The sequence below is a fragment of the Leucopleurus acutus genome (genome assembly GCF_964270905.1).
Source record: "Leucopleurus acutus genome assembly, chromosome: 19".
In the NCBI taxonomy this organism is placed as follows: Eukaryota; Metazoa; Chordata; class Mammalia; order Artiodactyla; family Delphinidae; genus Leucopleurus; species Leucopleurus acutus.
The window spans coordinates 57,782,446-57,809,763 of record NC_139161.1 but is presented as its reverse complement, the minus strand read 5'-3'; the positions used below and the strand labels follow the sequence as shown (position 1 = coordinate 57,809,763).

Below are 27,318 nucleotides of genomic sequence, written 5' to 3'. Positions count from 1 at the left end.
AAGCAGTGGGATCAATTCAAAGATAAAGACGCTCTTCCCTCCGAGCACAATAACCTGTTCCTTCATTCTTTTTTTTTTTTTTTTTTGTGGTACGCGGGCCTCTCACTGTTGTGGCCTCTCCCGTTGCGGAGCACAGGCTCCTGACGCGCAGGGTCAGTGGCCATGGCTCACGGGCCCAGCCGCTCCACGGCATGTGGGATCTTCCCGGACCGGGGCACGAACCCGCGTCCCCTGCATCGGCAGGCAGACTCCCAACCACTTCGCCACCAGGGAAGCCCTCCTTCATTCTTTATCGACGATGACTTGCTCTCCGTGGGGTCCTGGGTGAAGCCCCAGCCTCGGGGCAGCTGCCCTTCAGCCTCTTGAACTGGAACAGCCCAAATCCACGTCGGGCAGGGGGCAGGCAGTGGCCTTGAAACCCCCGGCATTCTCACCCTGTGCTCTCAAACCCTGGAATCCTACTCTTGAATCCCTGTTATGGTGTGTGTACGTGTGTGTGTGTGTCTGTGTATGTGAGTGGGTGGGTACGTGCGTGCACACACATGCGCTCATGCACGCACAAGTAGGAGAGAAAGATGGGTGGCCATCCACCCAGATCCAGAGCCCAAACGGTATTTATGTAGCGGGGGTGGATAAAATAGTTGCTTGATAGAACTTGACTTTATAATCTGGCTGCTTTCGCAAAGCCATTTTGATGCCAAAGTCGTTTTTCCTTGGTCTTAAAAACAAACCACTAAAAGCTCTGCTTCCTGAACCTCTCAAGAATGTGTGGGAAAAGCACCCTGGCACCATCCCTGAGCCCCCACTTCCCACCCTGCCCCGTCCCTCACTCCGACCCTGATCCCTCCGACCACGGCAGTGTGTCCACGGTGTTGAGATGGCCTTGTTGAAATTGGCTTTGTTGGAGGATGGCTTCATTTCCATGGTGTTTGATAGCCATGAGTCCTTTACGTGCACGTGTTCCCTTGTAGCAGGAATTGCACTGTCCCCCCCGAGACGGAGGCAGAGCGGAAAGGGGAACCAGGCAGAGGAATTGCTCCCACGGCTGGCAGATCCCACGTCTCTGTTCAGTCTCAGGACTAGGATCCTTCCTGGAAAGTCTGATAAGGGCCTTGTACTGGTTACCTCTTGCTGTGTAACAAATTACCCCCAAACTTAGTTCCTTAAAACAGACGTGTTATCTCACAGTGTCTGTGGGTCGAGGATCTGAGTGAGACTTAACTGTGCCTGGATCTCCAGGTCTCTCCATGGGGGTGGGCGCAGTCGTGGTTTTGGCCAGGGCTGTGGTCCCATCCAAAGGGCTAACTTGGGAGGGTCCCCACCCAAGCTCACTCGTGTGGTTATTGGCGAGATTCAGTTCCTCACAGCTTGTTGAACTAAGGGCCTCCGTTCTTTGCTGGCTGTTGGCTGGAAACGCCCCTCACTTCCTTGCCTCTGGCTTCTCTGTAGGGCAGCTCATAATAGGGCAGCTGGCTTCCCTCAGATGAACAGAGACAGAGAAACAGAGACAGAGAGACAGAGAGAGAGACAGAGAGAGAGAGAGACAGAGAGCAAGCTGAAGCTGGAAGCCGAGGTTTCTGTGTAACCTCATCTGCGATGTGATGTCCCATCACTTGACCACATTCTATTTGTTAGAAGTGAGTCGCTAGATGCAGGGGGAGGGGGTCTCAGAGGATGTGAGTTCCAGCAGGGGGGATCCTTGGGGGCCATCTGGGAGGCTGCCTACCGAGGCCTGTGGGCCCAGTTGAGGCTGAGTCTGTTCAGCCCATGGGCTCTGCCACCCCACACTTATTCTGATAAGCCCGTGGCTGTGAGGGGCAGAGGGAAACAAGTTCCATGGTTACCCTTGCTCCTCCTGGGGGTAAGACGCAGCATTCTAAAGACTTCTCAGGGGCCAGTGATTCTGAGCTTCTAAACTGGCTACACTTACACTCCACTCTCCCCTCCCATCCCACCTCCACCCCAAGGAAAGCAAACGAGCCTCAGGCAGAAGCCACACCAGCCACCCCGCTGTGGTCTCTTCCACTCTCTGGATAAAGCTCTGCGACACGGCTACTCTCACTGGAACGTATCTAGTTCTTGCCTTGGGTGTGAATGTTACAGCGTATTCTTGTTACCAACATGAGCCCCTGTCACACACCCGAGAGGGAAGTTTATACCATTAGTTCAGGATTCCTGGTCTCCTCTATAAAAGCAGATGGTTAGAGAGAGCTTACTAGTCGTGAAATCCTTCCACCTGAATTAATTGGATCTGAGTAACATCCCCTGAGGCGGGGTGTTTCTCACAGAGAAATGGAAGTTCGGAAGAATCAAGTAACCTCCTCAAGATTGGACAGAAGTGAAGTTGGTATTTGTTGCTCTCTTTCTGGCTTACTTTGCTTAGTATGATAGGTCCATTCAATATTCCGTGAATGGACAACCATAATGGAAAAGAATATGAAAAAGAATATATATGTATAACTGGGTCACTTTTCTGTTCAGAAGAAATTAACACCACGCCGTAAATCAACTATACGCCAGTAAAATTAAAACAAACACTCCGCGTCCCCTTTAAGCTGCTCGCATACCCAGTTCTCTAGATGCTTCCCAGCAGGAATCTGGCGAGACTCCTTGGCCCCGGTTTGCTCATTAAGTCATTCTAGGCCGGAACTGCGGTGGCCCGAGAAGAGAAATGGGGCTCCGCTGGGACCAGGGGTGTCGAAGCTGAGGGTCACCCAGCGGACACGCCCAGGGATGTCACAGACTTAACATGGGGCGTGTGTGCATGTGCGTGTGTGCACGTGTGTGTGTGTAGGTCATAGACCCCTCCCCGCCCCCGGGGCTCAGGGCCGTGCACCTGTCTGTGCATCTGAACACACGTGGCTGCAGGTGGACCCTGAAGCCTCAGAGCTGCCGGCCTCAGGGGTCACCTGCAAAGGGTGTCCTTTCCGTCAGCAGATGGTATAAGCGGAGCTGTTGGGAGTGGGGCGGATATGGGGGATGAGTGAGACTTTGGGACAGCAGTGTGGCAGCAGCTGTGTTGGGGGCCCCCCACCCTGAGCCCATTCTGCCCCCTCCCCCTGCTTCAGCCTCTTTGCGGATGTCACAGTCCTGCGTGTTAACGAGGGTGAGAACAGTCCACCCAGTCACCCTCACGTGCGCCCGGGCCCCGTGCGCTGTGCTTTACATGACACACCTCACGACAGCGTCCTCGTGGCAGTTCCTGTCATTGACCCTATTTTACGGATGAGATCGTTGAGACCTAGGAAGTTTAGGTATCCCGTTTCGGGTCACACAGCTGAGCAGTAGCTGCCTGTCCTGCACCCTTGCTCTCAATTCTATGCTTTACTCCAAACAATGATTTCATAGGCAGCCTTGTTCCGTTAGGAACTTTGGCTAATTCTTATATGTCGCCTTCCGGAGATATTGAAATACACACACAATAAGATCACAGAAACACGAAAGCAACAAGGAGAGAGCTGGTTTTCCTGCAAGGCTGCACGAGGGTGGGTCGGCGGGGCCAGGCCTTCACTGGGAGAGAGCGTCCGTCCACCCGGCACACGCCGTGGAGGGCCCGTTCCCGGATTGTAAAAGTATTCCATGCATCCCTCCACTGTGCCAAAGACACACATTAAAGCCCTTGTTTAACTGGATTTCTGACTCAACAAAAACTCCTTTTGTCAGTACCTCAGAATTTCCTGGCACGTTACCCACACATATTTTCTATGTGGATGGCAGTTACGGGTCGCTGTGCACTATTTGTGTATATTTGTGCCTAGAAAGATTCATTTGAAACTAGTAGCACAATGTTTCTCCCTGATTTCAAAAGACCTCTTTCTTGATCTCTGGGGAACTGATCATTGCTATTTTTCTCTTTTAACCATAGGCAACAGTTTCCTGTGTATTCAACTGTCCATTTTCCCTCAAACCATCCATGGTAGTTACATGATAGTCTATTTTGCCAGTTTGCCTTCCTCAAACTGTTTTTCCAGAAACCTTGTGAAATGAGCCACGTGAAATGAGCCACGCCAGGGACTTTCAGAAGCTTCCATGCGGGAGAAGTGGGAACCAGAGGCGATCAAAACGAGGTGAGAAAGCCCAGGGAGAGAGACCCCTATACCAAGTCACGCACAATGGGATAAATGGCTCTGGTAGATGAGGCACAGATAGGACACTTGGGAGGACAGAGGAGGGGCAGGCGGAAGCCCACCTAGGGGGTTGGTCGGCCTCCCGAAAGAAGTGTCATTGGAACAGTCCCGGAAGGAGCGACAAAGGGACTAGAGGGGGGGGCCACACGTCTAAATGTATAATCATCCTGAGGGAAGAAAAGCCCATTTCATCCACTAAGAGCAGATGGCCGACTCCCCCGTTGCCGCGTCTGGCGGTGGTGACCTCTGGTAGGTGCACAGGGGATGGAGCACGTGTTGGACCAGGTGGGAGAGGAAATGGAGGCTCTGAGGAAAATCGGAGTAGGGCTTGAGTTGGAATTTGGTCTGTTCAGGCCCCGTGGACTTTCCGTGTTACACAGGGTTTCAGTGAAGCCTGAATCCTGGACTTGGTGGCCCCAAGCTCCTGCCTTGTTGCTGTTTTCTGGGCACTTCCCATGCAGTGTCTCATTCAGGCTGCACAATAATCCTACAAGGGAGAGGGGTGTCATTCCCACTTGGCCTATGGAAGAACCTAAAGGTCCGAGAGAGGGGGGAAGTGGTTTGCCCAGTGAAAGGCAGTAGGTGACAGCGCTGGGACGTAAACCGAGGCCTCTCCACGCACCACGTCCGTTCCTCATATTTCTTAGGTCACGTTCCGTGTTTTGCCATCTGACCTCTCGTCGTGGCTGTTATCAAGTCAGCCAGCTCGTGCTTTCCTCTGGGTCCTGTACAAGGGGAGCTGCCTGGTGTTTGGATTCCTAATAATCCTTAGAGATTCTGGGGAAATTGCTGTGGCGACTGCAGTGACATCCTTTAATCTAACGATCCAAGTGCCCGGGGACAGAGCAAATTGCCTTCTAGTTGGTTCAGAGAAAATGAACAAATGAGTAAATCATGAGACGTGTCGGTCAGGGATAGTGCTACACAGAGGATTAGAACGGGAGCCAGAGTAGTGACTGCGGGCTGTTTCAGGCTGTCCTGAAGTCGTCCCTGAAGAAGTCACACTTAGCTGCGTCCTGACTCCTAGGAAGGAAGAACCGTGCGAAAATCAGGGAAAGTGCGTCCCAGGCAGGGCGAGCAGCTGGAGAAGGACCCCCCGACGTGGGAAGCTTGGTGTGTTTGAGGCGAGAAGGAGGCCCCTGTGGTCGGGGGCGGTGAAGGCTGTCAGGGTGGGCGGGGCTAGACCAAGGGGAGCTCTGTAGGTCAGGGGAAGGGATTTGCCTTGTGTCCTAAATGGGATGGGAAGCCACTGGAGTGTTGGCAGCGGGATAATCTAATCTGATTTATGTTTACAAGGGATCGCTCTGGGTCCCCTGGGGAGAAGGGCTCGCAGAGAACAAGAGTAGAAGAGAAGCAGGGAGACCAGTCAGCCAGGAGGCAGCTGTTGATGCTTGGCTAAGGATGGAGAGGTCGGGAAGTCAGGCAATGGGAGGGGGTGATGGTGGGGGCAGTGGGTAGGGGGCAGGATAATGGATCGCATGTATTCAGTGAAGCAGCAAGAGGAATCAGGCAGCCCTGATTTTTTTTTTTTTTTTGGCCGCACCCTGCGGCACATGGGATCTTAGTTCCCTGACCAGGGATCGAACCCGCGCCCTCTGCGTTGGAAGCATGGAATCTTACCACTGGACCCCAGGGGAGTCCCAACCCCAATTTTTGAACTGGGCAATTCGGTGAATGGTGGTTGGTGCCTCTCTCTGAGATGGAAAAGACCAGAGAGGAACGTTTTAGGGAGTAAGGCCAAGAGTTCCTTTTTTTTTTTTTTTTTTGTGGTACACGGGCCTCTCACTGCCGCGGCCTGTCCCGTTGAGGAGCACAGGCTCCGGACACGCAGGCTCAGCGACCATGGCTCATGGGCCCAGCCGCTCCCCGGCACGTGGGATCTTCCCGGACCGGGGCACGAACCCACGTCCCCTGCATCGGCAGGCAGACTCTCAACCACTGCGCCACCAGGGAAGCCCAAGAGTTCCTTCTGAGCCGTGAAAACGTTGATATTCTATTAGACACACCAATGAAGATGTAAAGACGGCAGCTAAAGTCTAGGTGTGGACTTTGGGGAGGGGGTCAGGCTGGAGTGGAGACTCGGCAGATAGATGAGATGCCAAGCCACAGAACCGATGGACGTCACCTTGGCACCTGAATTTGGGGTGAAAGAAGGAAGGAGGAGTTGAGTTTCTACTTTGAGCATCGGGAAGGATGCTGATGCCATTGACAGAAACAGGGTGTGGAGACAGACGAGGCGTCTGTGGACCTGTGGGGTGGTAACCGCTACTGACTTTGGTCTTGAACAAGTTTGAATTTGATGGAAATACAAGTGCTTAGAGGAAGTTGTTTAATAAGCAGTTAGAAACAAGGGACTAGTCTCAGGGAAGAGATGGGTCCCAGGAGCATGTTTTGGTTCATTGTCAAGGTCCCCGTGGAATTGAGGATACAGAGTGATAAGGCTCAGGTGGAAAGATTAATTTTGACCAAATTCAAAAGAAAATGAATCATCATTCAGGATGCCAACATCTTAAATTTATAATGGGACCTGTACCTATGAGTTACTGGGTTATTGATTTTTAGAAGATTGCTGAGAGCACAAGAGCAAAAGGGGACCCCTTTAATCAACTCAGATAGCCAACGAGCCCGCCTTGTGTTTGGTCACTTCTCAGAGAACCAGCCCTGCCCTTCCCAAGTCCCTGCTCCCCCGCACAGCGTGGAGGAAACGTGCAGACTGTGGAAGGATCTGTCCCGCATGTCCTTGCTTTCTTAGTAGAAAATATGGGACACAATTGGACAACTTCGTGATGGCTCAGGGACCTCACTGAGGACCTCTGTGCTTTTTACTGGCTGTGGTTGTGCTGGGACAGCCTCGTCACGGCAGGGGGCTGGGGCGGGGAGTTGAGGCTGGTGGCCCTTCACTAAGTGGCCTGCGCTCCTTGTGCTTTTATAGAAACTTGGTTTCCTTTTCGAAGTTCTTTCATTCCCTTCCCGGTCGCACGGTGTCTGGACCATCGGCTGGAGTGTTTCATCCCTCCTGGTTGGGAGAGGGTTGTGGTGTGGGCTTCGCTTGGCTCCTATGCCTGGAGCCCTAGAGACCCACCCCTTGAAAGTTTAGAGAGTATTTTTCATTGATCGCATTGCTGTTTCCCTGCAAGCACATCCAGTCTTAACAAAGCATCACACAGCACAGGAACTCAATATTTTGTTATAACATATGTGTGTGTGTATGTGTATGTGTATATATATGTGTGTGTGCATACACACACATATACATGAATACACACACATACATGTATGTATGCATACATGTGTATACATATTCATACACATATGTACATACATGTACATATATACACACATATCCTGTTATATATATAAAACTGTTATATTCAGTGGTATGTATATATACATATATATAAAACAGAATCACTTTGTTGTATACCTGAAACTAGCACAACATTGTGAATCAACTATACTTCAATTAAAGGAAAACCCTAAATATCTGTGCAAAACTAAAAAAACCCCAAAATAAAGCCTCACAGAGCATAGCGTGCTTCTCGGGCGATTTCCCCGTGCACAGCTGGTCTTGGCCTCAGGGAGCTGATTCTCTCTAACTTCTTCCCTGACCTTCTATGACGGTGGCATCTGGGGCTTTAGCTGTGGTCCTCCTGCCTGAAGTCGGCTTCACTTTGCCAGTCGCGCACAGACTCTGTTTTAGCTTCTGACCTCATCAGTGTGGAATGTGCTGCGGTAAACGATGGGCCTTGGAGCTGGTAGGAACCCTAGAGACCGTGGTGGCAAATATCCTGCTGCTCAGGGAGGATAGGGGATCAGGGAGGATACTACCCACCTCCCAGGACTGAGAGGGGAGGGGCTTTGGTGGTACCGAGAACTTTGGGGGACCAGAAACCTTCAGTGGCCAACATTTTCTGAGCACCTTCCAATGCACAGGTTTATAGAAGCAGAAGGGCACCGAGGAGCTCTTCATCTTTCAAAGTCACTGCTCATCACTCATAGTGGCTAAAGTTAAAAACACGAACGGAGGAATGATTAATAATATGATTAATAATGGTTCATGCATTTGATGGATGACTAAGCAGAGGAATCTCTAAGACCACAAAGGTAGATAGTTTAATGTTAGAGCAGAAATGATGGATTCAAAGACGAAAGTACGTTTTGTGCCCATACCATGTTAGAACTAGGTGAGAGCACATAGGTCAGAGTTATGTGATGGTAATGGGACTGTGAGATTAAAACACAGCATTTCCAAACTTTCTCTAATGCTGATTTATAATTCCCGTTATGGGAAGACATACAAATAGGGACTTCCTTAGTGGGCCAGTGATTAGGACTTTGCACTTCCACTGCAGGGGCCTGGGTTCGATCCCTGGTTGGGGAGCTAAGATCCCGAAAACCTCTAGGCCAAAAAAAAAAAAGAAAAGAAAAGAAGAAGAAATACAGCAAAATGCAGCTGACCATCATTGACACGACATAGGCCTTGAGTTGCTTTTCTGGGAAAGGGGATGATTTGCTCTATTTCCTGCTCACAGTCTGCTCATGAACGTGGGGCTGGTGGCGTGGGAAGGAGTGTGGGGCTCCAGTTACTGAACAGGGTCGTCTCTGCCCAGCTTTGACTTCAGCCTCCTTCACTCCACCTTCCAACTTTAACGGTGCCGAGTATCCATCTACGCGGCTTTTCCTCCTCGGCTTCATCCCCAAACGTCGCATCTTCCTTTTGTTTCATTTCCATTTTGTAAGCTGTTTTAGGACTGAAATGATTGCTGAGTATGAATGAAGAGATTCAGGACAAGGTACAGCCGGAGTCAAACCCTTAATTTTCACAAGGGTGGTTTATCTAGATTGTGGTTCAGCTGCGGACAACTCACCCCAGACAGCTGGGAGTTTGATTTCATTGCAGTTTGTGTTTACGGGTGACCCAAGAGTTGGGTGCGAAGTGTGATGCCTGGATTGTCTCTCATCCTGGCATGAACTGGGATAAAGCCCGACACTGAGGCCAAGCTGTCAATGTGTTGATGGGACAATTGAACCCTGCAGAAGGCAGCCACTTTAGTACTTGGCTTCTAGGCAGTCTCAAATGAAAGTCACTTCTCTTTTTTTTTAAACAAGATAAAGGATTTTAATATGTTTAAAGCAAAGTTTAAGAAAATAATCAGGTGGAACGAGGCCTTGTGAAAAATTCCCCAATTAAGAAAAATAAGTACAGGTAAACAGGCAGAAAAATCAAATTAATACAAGGATAAAAAAATAAAATTTTGCTCCTAATTATTACCTACAATATTGTTTTGTAAAAGAAAGCATTGTTTATACGATTTGCTTGAGATTTCTTTTATTTTTTTCTTAAAGATATTTTAAATGTAGGTAATATATGCCATGTTAAAAATTCACACTTTTCATTAAGGGATAAAATGAAATTTGAATTCCCTCCTTCGCTCTCTGGTCCCCTGGTCCCTGACCTGAAGGTAACCAATGTTAGCGGTTAGCAAGTCACCTTCTTCAAAGCAAACACTGGCCTGGGTTGCTAGTGCTTTGAGCATCGTAAAAGGGGGTGGCCGGGCCCGCTGATTGTGGCCAGCCCTGGGAGATGCCTGTCTGTTTCCCTCATTGTTCCAGAGAAGCAGAACTTCCTCTTTCTGACTGATTACACATTGTGAAGCCACACATTTTCATGGTCCCTTTACTCCTGAGCCAGCTGTCAGGCAGAGACAGGGTCTCCGAGCACAAACTGCTTGAAGCCTTTCATGTCTGGTTTCCTGAGTACGAAAAGGCAGGGCTAGTTCTTGCTGCCTGGTTTTTCATCTCTTTCCTAGCGGTCTAGCCTATCAGTGTACCCGGCTGCCCCAAAACGGCCACGGAAGGAAAAGGCTGAAAAGCTCTCCTCTGATCAGGCCTGTTGGGCTTGTTTGGGAAATTACATTAAAAAATTTGAAACTTGATCTCTAGACACTTACGGCCATGGGTGCTTTTAGCCTAACGGGTCTTTGTATTACATCTTAAAGTGGGAATTTTAATATTTATAACTGAACATTCCTCAGATAAATATAAAATTCAGATGCGTAGTTTTACCCAGTGCCCAATGCTTCTTCTTGTAACGCGTTTGTCAAGTGTTTATTCAGTCAACTCAGCATCGCGGTTCCTATGCAGAATCCATGCCGCTTGGAAACAGGCTGTGTGATCCTCACACAGAGAAGAGGAATGTGGGCTCCGAGCAGAGACGCAGTGCCCTCGGAATCTGAGACCCTCGAGGCCTGCCGTCCACCACCCCGGGTCCTTCAAGACTCAGCACAATCATCTCCTCTCCTTGAACCTGTTTCTTGCCATCCCTCCCCACCCAGGCTGACTTAGGAAGCTTGTGGTCTGTCTCCTCACTGGGCAGGGAGCCCCTTGAACCAAGGCTCGGTCTCATTCTGCTTTGGGCCTGGTACGTGCAGGCACCGGACACCCATCTGTAGAGTGGCCGAGGGGACTTGTTCTGGTCTCTACAGGAATTTCTCTGCTTTTGTTTCTGATAACTCAGATGGCATGGATTAGTCTTGTTTGATCTGTTATCAGCGTGGGATACGAACGTGCCTTGTGGACCCTTGACACTGAGAAGGGTAGACCCCCCAAGGCAAGAGGTGAGCATGGCGCGTCCACAGCGGGTTCTGGGTGAGCGTGGGATCCGCACCTCTTAGAAGTGCGGTGTTTGGAGCTCGGCGTGCATTTGCGGAATGCCTGCGTGCCTGAGTGAACTCATGTTGCGTGGCTGTGGGTACTTGAACTCTGTTTCCACTTTTGTGTCCCTCAAAGTCCGTGCATAATCACTAGAGAATGTGGAGGGTACAGAAGGGTTCTCAAGAAGCGGCGTGTTCCCTCCCTCCCACCACAATGGTGAATCGGTGATGCCAGGTCTGTGTTAGAAGACCGTCCCATCTCATGAGACTCCCATCTCTCCCCCCACCCATGGTGTGCTTGGAGATCGTTGCCCCCCCCCCCCCAGAAAGAGGCATGGTCTGTATCAGCTACCAAAGCTGCCCGTCATGTGCAACTTGGCTTTTTAACAGAGCTCAGTGATGGGCTTGTTCCTCCTCTCCCTGGAGTGTGTGTGTTTGCAGAAGAGAAGGGGGCTAGCACGTTGTCCCGTAGTGAGGGGTGAGGGGACACCAACTTGCCTCTCCCCATCCCACTCCCCTCTGCGTGAACAGCTCTGGAATTCTCAGGGCTCCCTAGCATCAAATCAGGATCTCGTGGAGGCTCCCCTGGAGCCCGTCAGTTCCATGGTCTCGGGGGGGCGGGACAGGGTGAAGAGGTGGAGAGAGCCGTGATGAGGGTGGTGCTCATGGGAGGTCTGTGGGGGGCACTGGGCTTCCCCAGGTCTGAAGTGCGGGGAGGGGGTCAAAGCGTACACTCGGCCTGTAAGATGGGAGCGCCGCTCGGATGAAGATCAGTGCACACACCCCACGTGGCGCCAAGTTGATTCAGGCCCAGCTCTTAGAGATAAGCCTCCAGGCACTTCTGGCCTAAGTGGAAGCTTCCTCTTCACCCCAAATAAATGAGTAGTAGCCAGAGGGCAGGTAAGGAAAGAGCGGGCAGGGGAGGAAACGGGAAGTTGAGGAGGGTAACACGCAGAGGTGAAAAGAAACTCTGCATCAGCTTCCTGTCGGGGAAAATGTGGTTCTCCCTCGGGGAACAGACAAGCTCCCCGGATGGTTCAGGGAGAAAAGTGAGAGGAGACGCAAGCAACGCAAGATGCCTGCAGGTTAGAGCAGAGCAGAGAGGACAGAGGGACGTGGGTCTGGTCTCCGGGGAGCGCTGGGCCCTCGCATTGGCTTGGCGCTTCTGGGGATGGGCACTTTCGTGAGGCCAACCTTCTGAGGCTGGTTCTGGAGGAGGTGAGTCATTGAAGACCCAGCTATACCCTGAGCAAGTGTGTCCCTCTGTCCACTTATGGCAGAACCTCCTCTGATGCTCAAGGTTCCAAAACAAGGGCTGGCGAGGACATTGTTTCAGAGTTCTCCCAGCCGTTCCCCTGGTTTACTAGTTCCCTGAGATGCCCTTCCCAGTGAGTGAATGAATGAATGATTCCCTGGTCATATGAGGTTAGGGGATGCTGCATCCCAGTTTCCCTCTGGAGAGTTACAGAACAAGTCAGCCTATCACAGGCTCTGAAATTCCTGCACTAAAGGAATTTAACACATCATCTTTCAGGCCAGCTGGACTGCGGACAGGCTTGCTGTATTTCTATTGCAAAACCACACAGACTACGTGTATGGGGCCCCCTGGATTAAAAAGTATATGCAGCCCTTAGAGGGTGGTCTTTGCCATGGACTTTTCCCCTCCTTTAAGTAACACCTCTTAACATCTTGAGAGATTCCTGCATTCTCTGGGGGCACAGCTCAGGAGACACTGGAGTCAGATACTGTCTTGCCCATCAGGGGTGTGCAAACAGCACTACTTTCACAGCATTTGTGGGGCAAACAGTCTGAGTGGGGTGGACTCGTGCCCACTCATCCAATCAGTCCTGCCTGGAACCCACAAAATCCTTTTGCAGGATGGTTTTCCGAGATAAGGATGCAGCTTGTGACCACAGATAGAGCGTGAATTAGTTCTGCACCGAAGCACCACCCTCAGCCCCAGTGTTCTTAGCTCAGCGCTTTCTTCAGTCTTAGTGGTTCCCGTATTGGCAGGTGGTGGTGGGAATGCTCCAGGGTCCTTTAAAATGGTTAAAGGCCACTGATATGCAGTCCTGAACATACATAACAAAGAATCCTTGAATATATGTCTGAATTGAATGTGTAAATTCTTAAATCTGTGTCTTAGAACTTAAAAAAGACTGAAGTGACCTCCTGGATCTGTTTCCTATCTCTGAAGTAGTTAAAACCCTATAAACCTTCAGTGTTTTGGGGGGGGTTTAGATTCTATGATAATGGTTCCCAAACCTTGCTGCATGTTAGAATCCAGCTTTTAATTCCACTGCCTGTGTTGTATCCTATTCCAATTAGATCACAATGTGGTGGGGTGGGGGCAGGGAAGAGCCAGGTATTTGAATTTTTTAAAGATCCCCAGTAATCCCAACATGCAGCGAAACTGGGGGCACTGACGTAGAAGCACTTTATTTTTATTATAACATTTTATTATAACGACCACGCCTCTGTGAGAGAAGCAGGACAGGAGCTCGTCCTCATCTCGTAAGTGAGATACAAAGGTCGTACGGGGTGAAGAGACACGATCCAGGTCACAGATCAGGTTCCAGACAAGTGTCATTCCTTACTTGGGCCAAACCCGGCCAATCAGACTAGATTCTGGGGATGTTGGGATATGAGACCGGGGGGGTGGGTGGGAGGAACTGGGCTTGAAAACCCAGAGGATTGAACACGGGCCTTCGTGCCTGAAGGAGAAACAAGAAAACGCCTTCAGTGTCATGCCTCCTGCCCCAGCAATGCTGCCTCTGTCTGGGGACCACTGGTCTGCGTTTCCTTTCTAGGGACACAGAATGGACCCTGCGTGCCAGAGTTGGAGGAAATTATCAGAGCCCACAGCTTGTCTTCAGACTTAATGTCGACTATTTCTCTCCTTTGATTTTCTATTTTTTTTATAAAGTTATTTATTTTACGTATTTACTTTTGGCTGCGTTGGGTCTTTGTCGCTGTGTGCGGACTTTCTGTAGTTGCGGCGAGTGCGGGGCTACTCTTTGTGGCGGTGTGCGGGCTTCTCACTGTGGTAGCTTCTCTTGTTGTGGAGCACAGGATCTAGGCGCACGGGCTTCAGTAGTTGCGATGCGTGGGCTCAGTAGTTGTGGTGCACGGGCTTAGTGGCTCCGTGGCATGTGGGATCTTCCCGGACCAGGGCTTGAACCCATGTCCCCTGCATTGGCAGGCAGGTTCTTAACCACTGCCCCACCGGGGAAGTCCCTTTCCTTTGATTTTTAAACAAGTCCTCCCCGTGAGTTTTGAGGCTGTCTCGGACATTCCCACCCTTGATTGTACAGTATCCTAGTCGCTGCATCAGCAGGCGTAAGAACACCTACCAGTCTGTGGAATTGTCCTATCAGCCATGGAGGCTCTTATGGGAGCAGCGGGATGAGGCAAGGGGCTCTGAGGAGGATGCTGTTGAAACGAACGATTCACTAGTAACTGGGCTTCTCTGAAGCTTCAGGGCTCATAAACTAGAGGCTTAGAAGCAAGGATGAATGATCCCACATCCCCCAAATATCGCCGGCTCAGAGCATTTTTCCACCGTCTGACATGATTGATTAATCCTATTGTATGTATGGGGAGAAGTACTCACATTTCTTACTTAAAAAAAAAAAATACACTTATTTTTATTGTATAATTCAATGTGTTTTTTGTGTGTTTGTTTTTGTTTTGTTTTGTTTTTGCCGCACCGCATGACTTGTGGGATCTCAGTTCTCTGACCAGGGATTGAACCCGGGCCACGGCAGTGAAAGCGCCGAGTCCTAACCACTAGGCCGCCAGGGGACTCCTGGTGCTCACGTTTCTAATAGCCCTACAAACGTGGAGGATAAGCCAGGAATTCCTTTGGTTAGAGGTGGGCAAGCAAGGACGGTGACCCCTTGGATGACATACTCTGTGTTGCTGGGGACTTGGAATGGATGGCCTGACATTCTGAGATTCTAGGTCTTAGAAGGAGACATAAGGTGCTTCAACTTCCATTTTATCATCGTTATTATTACATGAAACTCTCTCTAGCTTAGAGGACTATTGGAGCATTATTTCTTCCCTAGCTTCAGAAAAATGATATTGTGAATTCTCCTAAAAACGTATCGTCATGAAAGATTGCCACTAAGACTTAGCAGTAAGGAATCCATGAGGCCTGGATCTGACTAGGTTTGACAAAAACTCGCTTTTTTTTTTTTTTAAGAGTTTGAATCTTTAGGATGCTATGCTTCGTGAGGTATATTATAATAAAACACTGACATTGGGAGTGATTTACTTATAAATGCAGTGGCGTTGAAGGTGACCCCCGTCAAGAGCTCGCTCCCTTGCCTTCCACAGTGGTTCCTCGATGAGGAGGGAAAAGGGGTGGAAATTCTGGCAGTCGCTCACCTGAGGGCCGCGTTTCCCACCTGCACAAGCCGGTCCTCGTGTATGTTGCAGCCAAAAGAAAGATTTAGAGCTTATTCAGCCTCAACCAGGGCCACTCACAGTAGGTGCTCAAACCAGCAGCGGCGCCTGGGAGTGACTTAGAAATGCAAGTTCTCCAGTCCCCAGGGCAGCTCTGCGGAGTCTGCATCCTTGGGGCGGGACCCCGCCGCCGTGTTTTCCCAGGCTCTCCCGGGGTTTAGTGCTCACAGAGGTGGAGTGGCGTGGCCCTGGACCGATGGTTCTCAAAGTGGGGTCACAGCTCCCCACCTCACCGTGACCTTGTTAGAAGCCACCCGATCTCTTAGTCCTTGGACGTTGGCAGGAGGCAGTGGACACACTCCCTGGGACTTTCCAATGTTCGCGGATGAACCTGTAAAGTAATCCATTCTCCGATAAGCACAGAGTCTTAACTGCTGGACTGCCAGGAAAGTCCATGTCTCCCAACTTTGGATTTCATTTTATTCCCACTGAATACGGGGGATGGAAGGGCTATCATGCATGGTGGGGGGGAAATCCAACATGTAGTTCCGATACCCTCCGACCCTTAAAGAATGGAATCATTGGCCGCGAGTGCCTCTAAATTGCCCGTATTTCTCGTTGCCGGTAGAACTGACAGAAAACATCGGGCTTCCTGTGAATCTGCTTGAGAAACATGACCTGTGGCCCGCCTATGTCACGTACACATCCCCGCTGGTGAAAAGACTGATTGAGAAAAGCAAAGCCAGAGACGTGGAACGCTTGCAAACGGCCGAGGAGAGCCGGCCGACATGCAGGCAGAGAAAGCCTCCCAGCGTCATCCAGCTGGAAAGGAGAAAGTCCTTCACGTCCTTAGGCAACATGATGTTCAAGGACGTGGGGTCAGAGACCACGCTCTCGGCGTGGGGCTCTTTCTCCATGTCGGACACGGGTCCCCCCGTGGTTCCAGAGCGCACCCACTTCCACGCGGATGCTAGGGCAAGTCCCACCGCCGACTACAACAAGATCATCTTCTCCCGGAAGCCGAGGATGAGGGTGCTTCCGTACCGCTCACTGCTGGCCGGCGAGGAGAAACACCCCGACGTTTAACAGGGAGTCCCCGCAGCCGCCCCCAGGCTTGTACAGCAGTTAAGGGCCATTTGCCACATATTTCGTGACGGCCTTTGCGTTGGGACTTGCCCCTGCTCGGGCAGAGGTCGGCTGAGATCAACCAGATGGAATGTGGGCCACGGAGGGGGTGAGGGCACCCCGTCTGGCAGTGCTGTCATGTGCGGGTGGGAAGCCCCCGGGCTCTAGATCCTGCCAGAGATGCTTAGGACCCAGCTGGGGGTGAATCAGTCCTGGTCCAGGCAGGAGACAGCAATCACACCAGAGATCCTTTGATAGAAAGAATTTCTAGCCAGGTAGCTGCAAAGGCAGGAAGGGGGCACAGAGATGTGGATGGAGGGGGCGCCCGCAGGAAGCAGGCTGGGGGGACAAAGAGAAGGCGTTAAGAGTTAGACACTCGGAGAAGGGGCAGGTGGGCTGCATCTCAGCTCCCAGACGCTGGTGTCCTGAGCTCGCAGGAGACCCCTTTGGGGGTGGCAGCCCTGCCTCTGAGGAGGGGGAGCTGTTTGGCTGACGGACGCCCCGAAGTTGGCTCTGAGAGTGTTCGGAAAACCAAAATGGGACTCAAATATTTGTTTCTGGAAGGAGTTGACACCGTCCGAGTGAACGAGAATTGCTGGGGGAAACAGAAAGGGACAGGAAGCCGACAGAGGTAAACAGGAAACAAATCAGGAGCGAGTTCCTTCTTCTTCCTTCAGCCTCCGGACTCCCTCTGGCTCTTCTGATGGGCAGAGCCTCACCGGGAGGGGAGCAGAAATGTGATTTGCAGGATCCCAAGCCCTGCATCTCAAAGCAGAGTGCAAAAGGATGGGCTTGGAGCCAAGGGAAGATGAGCTCACTACCTGCCCGGTGGGGTTCTGGGCGATCCCACCTTGCTGCCCGCCTTGGCACCTGGTATTGGGATGTTTGCTCCTTGGAGGGTTTACAACGTGGCAGTGGAGACCCGGGCGTCCCCTGCTGAGAAATGGAGGATTTTTCTCCCCTGTAGTTCTTTAAGGCTTGTGGAGCTCAGTTGGCTGGGGGAGAGGTTCCCGGCTGGACCCCAGCTATGCTTTGTCAGATGCAGCTGGCATTGGTCCACCCATGCTCTGAGCTGTTCCCACTTGGCCTCAAAGCAAACGATGCTGTACTCAGTCTGGACGCAGAAGACTCTGTCTTTAGACACAAAGAGACTCGAGTTATGACAGGCAGACCACACGGTCTCAGGCTTGGGGCTTGCCTGCTGAGCATGGCCTCATTGGTAGCATCTCTCTTCTTTGCCCTCACCTGAGTTTCTCTGCTTATATTTGTGAAGCAGTTAATACTCACCCTGTTTCCCTCACGGAGACATAGAAGATGCAATGTGCTAGTTGCTGGAAGAGGCTGAATTTTTGCAAAAAGAATAGGTGATTTCCAGTGAATCTGAATGACTGCATTTGGGTCCACGGAACATTTATAGACATGGAGCCTGGTGATAAATTCCCGACGAGAATTCTTCTCTCTTCTCTCCTTTTATGGGGATTTATAGCCAGAGTATGTTTGGGAAGCTATGGATTATAGATCCTCATTGTGTTAGTGTTAGTTACATAGTTTTTTGGGTGTTTTGTTGTTTCTGTTCTTTTAAATCTCTAGGTGTTTGACAGTTGTTACACGCATATACTCTCTAAGTTAAAATGGTTGTTTTATAGACAGTATTGTTTAGATTAGTTTAATTCTCAGCCTGTTACAACCACACAAGCAGGAACCAAGGACATACGCACTCTATGCTGTGATGAAAATGGCTTGTGTCTGTAACTGCGGTCCAGACGCATTGTCTCCTGAGGCCGTTTTTGAGAGAGAAACAGTCTAATTCCTTGGAAAGGAGGGAGTCCCTTCAAGGCCAAGCTGGGTTCGCGGGTCCCTGGGGGGGTGACTGTGTAAACAAGGCTGCAGTGCTGGTGGGTGCGGACCGGGTGCTTGGCGGTGGCCTGGGAGCCCTCCACTTGGCAAGGGAGGGGGGGGCGGGGCGGGGGGAAGGCCTCAACCCAGGGGCCTGGGGGAGCCATGCACTCGATTGGCAGCAAATCCTCCTCTTCCTTTCGTGGGCCGGAGGACCTTGCTGTAGGAGGCGCGACTGCCCCACAGTCCCCTTAATCTTTTCTTAGGACATGGATAAAAGCTGGGTACCCCGAGGTAGGGATTTTGACCCCTGGGATTTGGTGGGCATCCTGGGAGGTGGAGGAGAAGTCACACGTAGCCCAGGGACCCCAAGCAGGGACTGGCTCCGTGTCCCTGGAGACGGAGACCCGCAGCAGAGTCCCAGCCCCGTAGCCTCGCTCCGCGTGTCAGCAGAGGTGGTAAAAAAGATCGTAGAAGTGCTTTGTGAGATGTGGGCTGGCCAGGGTGCCCGTCAGGACCGAGCGTCTCTTTTCAGCTTTAGCTGAGTCATTCGTTCCTAGAAGCTTCTTGGAAGCCCCTCCTTTCTGGAGTGACGGGCAGGGGCGGCAGGTTATCGAGGCCACAGGTAAGACAGGATGCGAGCCGGAGGGGGGAAGTAAACAGGGGCCTGGGGTTTACTGTGAGCTGATGTCGTCAGAGCCCGGACTGAAGCTCAGACCTGGGTTTGTGTTTGTCAAATAATCAGGAAACCCTCCCTCTTCCTCCTTCACTAACCCCTCCCCACCCGCATCTCTTCCCAGGGACCCAGCGCCTCAGCCAGCTACCTGGGCACTTGAAAATCACACTGCAGTGCCCTAAACCAGCGGGACGGGGCTGGGCCGTGTGCATGAGGGATCCTCTGGGGCAGTAGGGGTGGGGGTGAGGGCAGTCAGGGCCGGCAGGGGATGCGGGAACACCCCAGCTTTAGGTGGAGCCCGCTGCCACCCCATATTCTGTGCCTTGGTCCTGACCATGATCCGATGTCCATATGGGACAGGGCGGGATAAACAGTGTCATGAAAATGACCTTGGGCTTAATGCCAAGACCCCCATCTCTTCTCCCAGGCTCTCTATTCCAGGGCAAATAAAAATTCCCACTCCACCTGAGGCCTTTCTAGGAAGCTGCTACTGCTGGGGGCCGGGCAGAGCTCGTGGTACCAATCCACTTCCTCTTCAGGTCTAAGTGTTCAGCCACCCAGGACCCTCCAATGCTTTTGGTAGACAAGGCAGGTGAGGAGCACAACGCTTCCAGCAAGTCAGCATGGTTTCTGCGGACCGCCAGTCAGGAGGGGTTTGTGGAGAGAGGAGTTGGTTCCAGAGAAAGTGGCGGCTGGAAGGAAGCTCGCCCCGAGGGCCACATGTGCGCCAGCACCTGTGCACACACTTCTGTGTGTTGCAGCGCGTCTACATCCATTCACTGTCCAGGGGCTTCTGTATGCTTTCCTAGCTGACCCTGAAGGAAGTGAGCCCCTCTGGGACTGGAACCCAGGCCCTCAAGCCCAAGTCCAGGCTGCCTCCCCTGTACCCGGGTCCCCTCCCCCTTCTCCCCCTCTTTCCCCTCCTCCTCTGTTTCATCACCGGCAGTCCTGCTGGCGCGTCCTCAAGAGGGCAGGTGTGTCCTGCCTGTGGCTGCTGACCCATCTGTCAGGCAGTGGCTTCACTAGAAGCCCGTCGTGTGTGACCCGTGAACCAGAGCTAACTCACCGTCTGCCGCTGGACCAGCAGAGCTAGGAAGGAGGGTCTGGAAGGGCCGTGAGATCTGGACAAGGTCAGCCCTGCTCACGGTCATCTTCCCAGAGCTCGGCCCACAGCCTGGCACACGGTTGGGGCTCAGTTACTTACTGAGCGAATGATTTACAACACCAGGTCCTGACACCCGAAACAGAATGCATGGCGAAGCGGTGGTTTCTTTTGTAATATCCAGAGGCTGGAGAAACCACTTGGCCGGGTTGTGTAGAAAGTTTGAGGCAAGCGGCAGGCACCTTTGCTGTAAGGTTCCTTCTGGTCCTGACAGTGTGATTCGAACAAAGGACCCAGCTGGCACCTTGGACGTGCCCTTCCTTGTAGGACATGGGAGGGATAGAGTAGCAGGACACACAGTCTCCTAAAATTTAACATCTAGTTATTCTGTCCTTTTAAACAACCAATCCATGCCTGTCTGATGGGATTCCAAGTTAATTATACATATTTCCTCCGGGCTTTATCAGAAGGGACAAAATTTCATAGACCCAACAGTTTCTCAGGTGCCGATCGAGGGCACCCGTCAGATATGCGCTGGCTGCTGGCTTGTGCCAGGTACCCTGCTGGGGGCCCAGCCGTGAGCAGGGCAGACACTCAGGCTTCCGTCTGGTGGTGCAGACACCGGACAATCACTTCATGCCATCGCGGTTGCGAGGGGTGTTACAGAGAAGCACAGGATTCTGTGAGGGCGTTCTTGCCTTGAGCTCCTCATGTGCCCTCCCCAGGCTCATGAGGAAGGGATTAGAGAAGGAAGCAGGATTCGGATCAGGACAGCTGCTCATGAAAAGGGGTGAGGTCATGGCGCAAGTTTGGCCAAACTGAAGCGTAGTGGCCTGCTGAAGGTTTTGAACTTTGCAAAGCTGCCTTCAGTGTATGCTGGTCTGGCTCTCTTGTTTGTTTCTGTAGCACCATGGAGCTGTCCCCTGGCTGGGCCGAGGTTCAGGGCATGGCCTGTCCCTCCCGGCCCCACGAAGCAACACAGAGGCGGCGCCCACATCTGCACGCTGCTCACCCCAGGCCACTCACTTCCTGCCTTTTTGGCTGGAGGGCTGGCGAGGCAGCTTCAAGGCAGGCCTCTAGCCCCTATGTTTCCCTGACCAGACCCCGGGCGGGGACCAGGCCCAAGCCCTCAGCATCTGGCCTCTGGCCCACTGAGCCTCACCTCAACTTCCCCAGGTCTCGGAGCAAAGAGACCAGTTCTGGCCTTCCGTGCTTTCTACCAGCATTTCCTGGTTTGTGGAGGTCCCTCTGTAGACCGGGGCAAGGGGTACGCTTCAACCCAGGGGAAGGCAGGGTCCCTGCTCTACGCCCTTCCTCTTTCTGCCCTCGTCTGCAGAGCCTCTCCCTCCTTTTCTTCCCCCCTCCTTCCTTTCCATTTGAATTTCATTGTTATTTATTTTTTTTGCCATTGCAAAATTAAATGACGCTTGTTTTAAGTGGCTCAGGCTCCTTGAGGTAGAAGTGAGCCGTGATGGCCCAGGCTCCACAAACTTTAGGAGAAGCAGGTCCCTTTAATGCTGGGATCGTGGGTCTCAGCCTCCCTCCTGAGGCCCACGGGGAGCGCCCAGACTCTCTGGGAAGCTCTGAGGAATGCTTGCGTAGCTCACGAAACCGCCCCTCAGGGCCCCTGTCACCCTGGCCATTGTCTCACTCCAGAGCAGTTGCCCCAGGGTCCCAGGTCACTGCTGTCCCACTTCTCCCCAGCCCAGCCATCGGGTCCCCCTGTGGTTTCTCAAAGCACGGCTCTCCCAGGTTGTCGCATCAGCAAGTCTACCCGGAAGGCCTGGGCGTGGCAGAAGCACAACAGAGTAAATTACAATTCTATTGGAAGTGTCTATTTTGGGAGGCCCACAGCCTAAATCTGAATGCTGTTCCCTGATGAGGGCCAGCTCCACCTCCAATATGGATCTCAACTCATGCCCGTTAACTCAGAATCCAGGGCCAGTTCCCCCTTAATCCTGGAGACACTGGAGCCACCTCCACCTTCGTTTCCCGGGTCAATAACCTCCCTCTTGGTCACAGAATTGCCACTGGGATACCAAGTGGCCCATTTCTAAGAGGTGGTTTAGTTCTCCTGGCCTGGAGAAGACAATCACAATATTCAAGAGAACACAGTGCAGTTGGGGCTTCAGAACAGTTAGCAGAGGGCTTTATCTAGTGCTCTCGGGATCCTGCTGGCAGAATGTGGGGAAGTTATGCCTTATGATGTCCAAGGGTGGGAAGCTCCTGGCAGGATACACACAACAGCACCACCACCATCTCCATCAGCAGCTCCATCACCACCACCATCACCACCACCACCACCACCATCACCATCACCACCACCACCATCACCACCACCACCACCATCACCACCACCACCATCACCACCACCACCACCATCACTACCACCATCACTACCACCACCACCACCATCACCACCACCACCATCACCACCACCACCACCACCACCACCTCCACCCTCACCTCCATCTATAGCTATTACTAGTATCATCACCATCACCATGACCATCACCACCACCACCACTACCATCATCACTGTGACCACCACTACCACCTCCACCACCATCACCACCACCAGTACCAGCACAAACATCATGACCACCATCACCAATACCACCACCTCCACCTTCACCTCCATCTACAGCTATTACTAGTATCATCACCACCACTGTGACCATCACCACCACTTTCACCTTCACCTCCCCCATCTGCAACTCCATCCCCACTACCATCACCACCACATCACCTCTGAACAAATTTATGAAAGTGCAGCCCTTATTTGTTTACTGAAAAATTATTAAACCAGCAAAGACACAGTCTCAATAAAAGGCCTATTTTATAAGTTAGACAGAGGAAGACAAATACTTTACGATATCACTTATAAGTAGGATCTAAGAAAGCTGAACTCAGAGAAACAGAGAATAGAGTGGTGGTTACAGGAGCTGGGGGTGGGGGGAGTGGGGAGATATTGGTCAAAGGGTACCAACTTCCCGTTATAAGATGAATGGGATCTAATGTACAGCATGCTGATTATAGCTAATAATACCGTATTATATATTTGAAGGAGGTCTGAAGAGCACATTCTGAGAAGCCCCAGTGTTGGGGGCGGGTGTGGGCTGAGGGACCCAAGTGGAGGCTGGGGAGGCAGGGTGTGAGAGTGGGTCACCTCAAGACACAAAAACGAAAGACAGACTTTTTCCTAAGAATGACCGACAGCCACTGCGGGGTTTTAGGCAGGGAAATAGCAAGATCTGTTAGTGGAGACTAAACCCTGTTTGGATTCCTCTCTCCCTGGCCCGGCACTGTGAACATTGTAGCTCACCCTTAAATATGGGGGGTGAGGAAAAGCGGGATGTACGGCCCGCCTCTGAGGAGCTCACAAGTGATGTTAGAAGTATATACAGGCATCGCCTCCTCAAGTGGCAGGGGTCCCCTTCCAAGTCATCCACTGACTCCATGTTGCCAACCTGAGAAACTGTGCCTTGTTCCAGCAAAGCTGGGCCTGCTCGGAGCCTTCTGAGCTCCATTGTTTGGTCATGATAGTTTCTGAGTCAGTTCATGGGCTGTACCAAAACCGAGATGCTTTAGAAACACAGAATGAGGGAGGATGTGGAAGGGTGGCTCCTTTAATCTCACCCAGTCGTTCTGAAGACAAGGGAACAGAGGGTCAGAGAGGTCCAGTGATTTGGCCGAGGATTTGAATGCAGTCCCTCCAAATCTTCCCGATCCGCTGCTGACGCCTGTCATGGGCCGGGGAAGGGGCCAGGAGGCCCAAAGGCGGGGCCTGTCCTGGTAGCCCAGAGCAGGCAGCTGGAATTCCTTCAGGAGGGTTCCTGCAAGAGCTGAGCTTGGAGCAGGACAGTGACACAAACAGGGTGGATGAGAGGGTGGGGCATCCCAGGTACATCCAAACATGGACCGCCATCTACAATTCCTTTTCCTAAAAAAAAAAAGGCAAGCTAAAGATTCTGTTGAAACTTTCTTTCCCAGCAGAGCACCACAGGCAGGTGGTGTTTGCATCCACACCCTGGTTCCGGGACGATCCCTGTCTCTCGTGCTCCAGGAGACTTGGGTTTTTCGAAACATCTCCAAGCCCACCCCGTTCCCTTCGATCAATTCCATCTTCACGTGTAATGAATTAAAGAGCAGCATTCTTTACGAAAGGCAGGGTGAGAAGTGCTGGAGGGACAAACCATTGCCAGTCCTTTAAAGAGGCAAAATGAGCTCTGTGGCAGCTGGTCCACATCCCCTCCCCCGCCCACACCCCAGCCACCAGTCACTCTCCACCTGGAGTTTTCTCTTGATGCCCTGCCGCAGACGGACAGGGCGTTGAGGTCCCCGGAGCTGCCCGCGGTATGGCCAACAGGAGGTGGAGGACAAATAGCCCAGCTTCCTTACCCCTACGTTGGGTGGATAAGTGAGCCAGTCCCACGCTGTCTCTGAGTTCCCAGCGGGACAGAGCTTCGGGTACCCGAGTAGCCATCCCCTCAGGGATGCCCTGAGCCTCGGCCTCCTGTCCTCCTCTGCCCTACTTTTCCACTCCTCTGCTGTGTCTCCCAGGTTCATGTCCCCAGTCGACTCCTTGTTCTTGAATCCTCATCTCAAGAGTCTGCTCTTGGGGAACGCAACCCAAGACATCATGCAGGCAATCCCTGGATTATGCAGCCACCCAGGAATAAAGGAGTCCCTTTCTGGGGGAAGTTCCTTATTTTGTGTTTCACTCAGGGCAAAAGGGCTCTTTAAAAAACGGAAAAAACAACGTGCCTGTACATGGTCAAGAAACCAAAAAGACGTCCGTGGAATATGATGAAAAACAATTCTCTGTCCCCACCTCCCTGCCTGCCTCCGCCTGTCCCTCTCCCAAGAGGTGACCACCCCTAACCAGTAGATGTGTGTCCCTTTGGAAATGTTATCCTCTGAAAACCTGAAGTCACATCACGTCATATCCCCTCTTAGTAAGAAACCAGAGCCCTTCAAACAGCCAGCAAGCTCTTCTAGTCTCCTCTCTGGACCTCTTCTCCATGTTCTCCTTCGCCCTGGCAGCTCCAGCCTCCTGGACCCCATCACGCCAGCCATCAGGCTCCCTTCTCAGGCTTCTGTACCTGCCACCCTCCTGCCTGGAAGCCTCCTTCCCATCCACGTGCATAGCTCTCTCCCTCACGTCCTAAGAGTCTTGGCTCAAGTACCCCCTTCTCGGCGGAGCTTTTCTCTGAGAAGCTTATTTGCTGCAGCCCATTCCTTGCACTCCTCACACGTATCTTTGGTTTTCTCCGTATCACTTTCCACCTGCTGGACCACTACTTATTGCTTGTCGCAGTAGGATATCAGCTCAGGAAAGCAGAGGGTCTGTCTCTTTTGTTCACCGCTGTATCCCCAGCGCTTGGAACAGTTCCTGGTACAAGGTAGCTGCTTGGGAAAGCTTTGTTGAATGAATGTACACACACGTCATACGATACACACGGTCCTACCCGGTGCTTTTCCCACGTAGCCATCTTGGAGGTTGTTTCTCTTGGAACACATAGGATCACTGCATCCTTTTAAGCAGCTGCAGGGTGTAAGGTCCTGTGAGTGTCGGTCATGAACTCAGCTATTCAGCCGGCCTTCCCTTGATGGACGTTTGGGTGGTTTCTGGTCTTTAGCCAGAAACAGAGCTGATGTGTCCCATGTCTCTGCTCACACGGGGACACGTCAGCACACGAGGAGTTCCTGGGGTGTGGTAGCCACTTTTTATTCTCATCTGGACAGAAACTATCAAATTGCCTTCGGAAAAGGCCACATCTATTCACATCCCCCCACAGTGGTGAGAAGGCCTGTTTCCCCCCATCCTAATCAACACGTGTGTTAGCAAACTTTTTGATCTTTGCCAACCTAATCAGTAAAAATTTTACAGATTTTCATCTCTTTCTTCTTTCTTCTTTGCATTTGTTTATATGCCATTTCTATTTTTCCTCTCTCTCTCTCTCTCTCTCTCTCTCTCTCTCTCTCTCTCTCTGTGAACCACTTGTTTATATCTTTTCCTAATTAAAAAAAATCGGTTTGTTGGTCTTTAACCTGTGGTTCGCAAGTCCTGTTTTTATCTTAAGCCCTTCAGTCCTTTGTTCATAACCCATCTTTCAAATATTTTCCCACCTTTTCACTTGTATTTTGATGTCATTTTAGTATTTTTGGTATGGATAAAATTTAAATACTTTTACAGTCAACCTCATCAATATTTTTATTTATGGCTTCTGAATTTTGCCTTAATTAGAAAATCTTTTTCCTCTCCCAAGAGTACATGAAAAAATTACCTCATGTTCCTTTTTGGTACTTTTACAGCTTTTCTGTTTCTTAAATATATATTTTTACCTTTAATTGATTTTAGTATAAAGACATGAAGGAGGATGCAGTTGAACTTGTCCCCTCTGGGTTGGCCAGTTTTTCCAACAACATTTATTGAATAATCCACCTTTCCCTCAGTGATTGGGAATTTCCCTTTCTTATACCTTAAATCGTGCTCTTTTCCAGTCTCTTTGAGGACTTTCTATTTCAGCTCACTGATCTGTCTGTCTATATGACAGAATCAAACTGTTTTCATTACTGCAGCTTTAAAAATCTCTTTTACTGTCTGATAAGAGTGTAAGCCCCGAGGGCCTTTCTGAAGTTTTCTTCTGGTGGCCACTGAGCCTTTTGGCAAGAATGAAAGTGATTTTCAGGTAGTAAAATTGCCCTCTTTTCTCTTAGGTGATCAGACTGGTGAGTGGAAGGCAGCCTCCTTGATCCTTTTAACTGACAAGCCCCGTTTCCTGCTAAAAGGTCGACAGCAAAATAAAAGCTACCTGTATTCCTTCACTTCCTGGAGGTGCTAACCTGCCTGCCACCTGAGGTGCTGAAGGTGTGCTGGGACTGGGGTACCTCCCTCGGATGTGATGGGAAGCGTCCGAACTTGAACTTGCCCATCAGTCTGAAGGCACTCCCTTTCCACTTAGAAAAGTGATACCGAAATAGAAGGAAAACGCAAAGCAGAAAGAAATTCCTCCCTTGTCACCCTTGGAATATGACTGGTGCCGACGATTCGGTCAAACGTTCCAGGAGACCGAAAGCATGGAGCACGGGGCCAAGGCCGTGAGGCTGACGCAGGGCCAGAGCTGGGCAGAGCGGCCTTCCTCCGCCCGGGCTGCTCGAGTCGCCGGTCCCCGGTTCAGTGGGAGCTTTTGGTATGAAGTCAATGTTTGCAGTGGGTGAGGCGTGGGAAGCAAAACCAGATACGTAGACATTTTTTCCTTCCCGGCTTCTTTCTCTTAGAATATTCCTGGTTCCCCAGGAACAGGCCTCCATTGTACACGCCCGCCCTGGACAGCTTGGTCGGGGGGCCATCGGCCGCCCCAGGAGAGAGTGTGCGGGGCCCCG

The 27,318-nt window shown here is 51.4% G+C and overlaps 2 protein-coding genes across 2 annotated transcripts in view; both read left to right on the top strand.

Moving 5' to 3' along the window:
* TEKT3 (tektin 3) overlaps positions 1-27,318 on the top strand; it is a gene marked incomplete at its 3' end in the record, with an annotated part of 183,109 nt that overhangs the window by 67,934 nt on the left and 87,857 nt on the right. The gene's annotated exons all lie outside the window — the stretch shown is intronic.
* On the top strand, positions 15,706-16,276 carry CDRT4 (CMT1A duplicated region transcript 4; the record flags this gene model as incomplete). The annotated part of the gene is made up of 2 exons (XM_082860754.1): positions 15,706-15,712; positions 15,819-16,276. The coding sequence occupies 2 exons, from the start codon at positions 15,706-15,708 to the stop codon at positions 16,274-16,276; spliced, it is 465 nt and encodes a 154-aa protein (XP_082716880.1).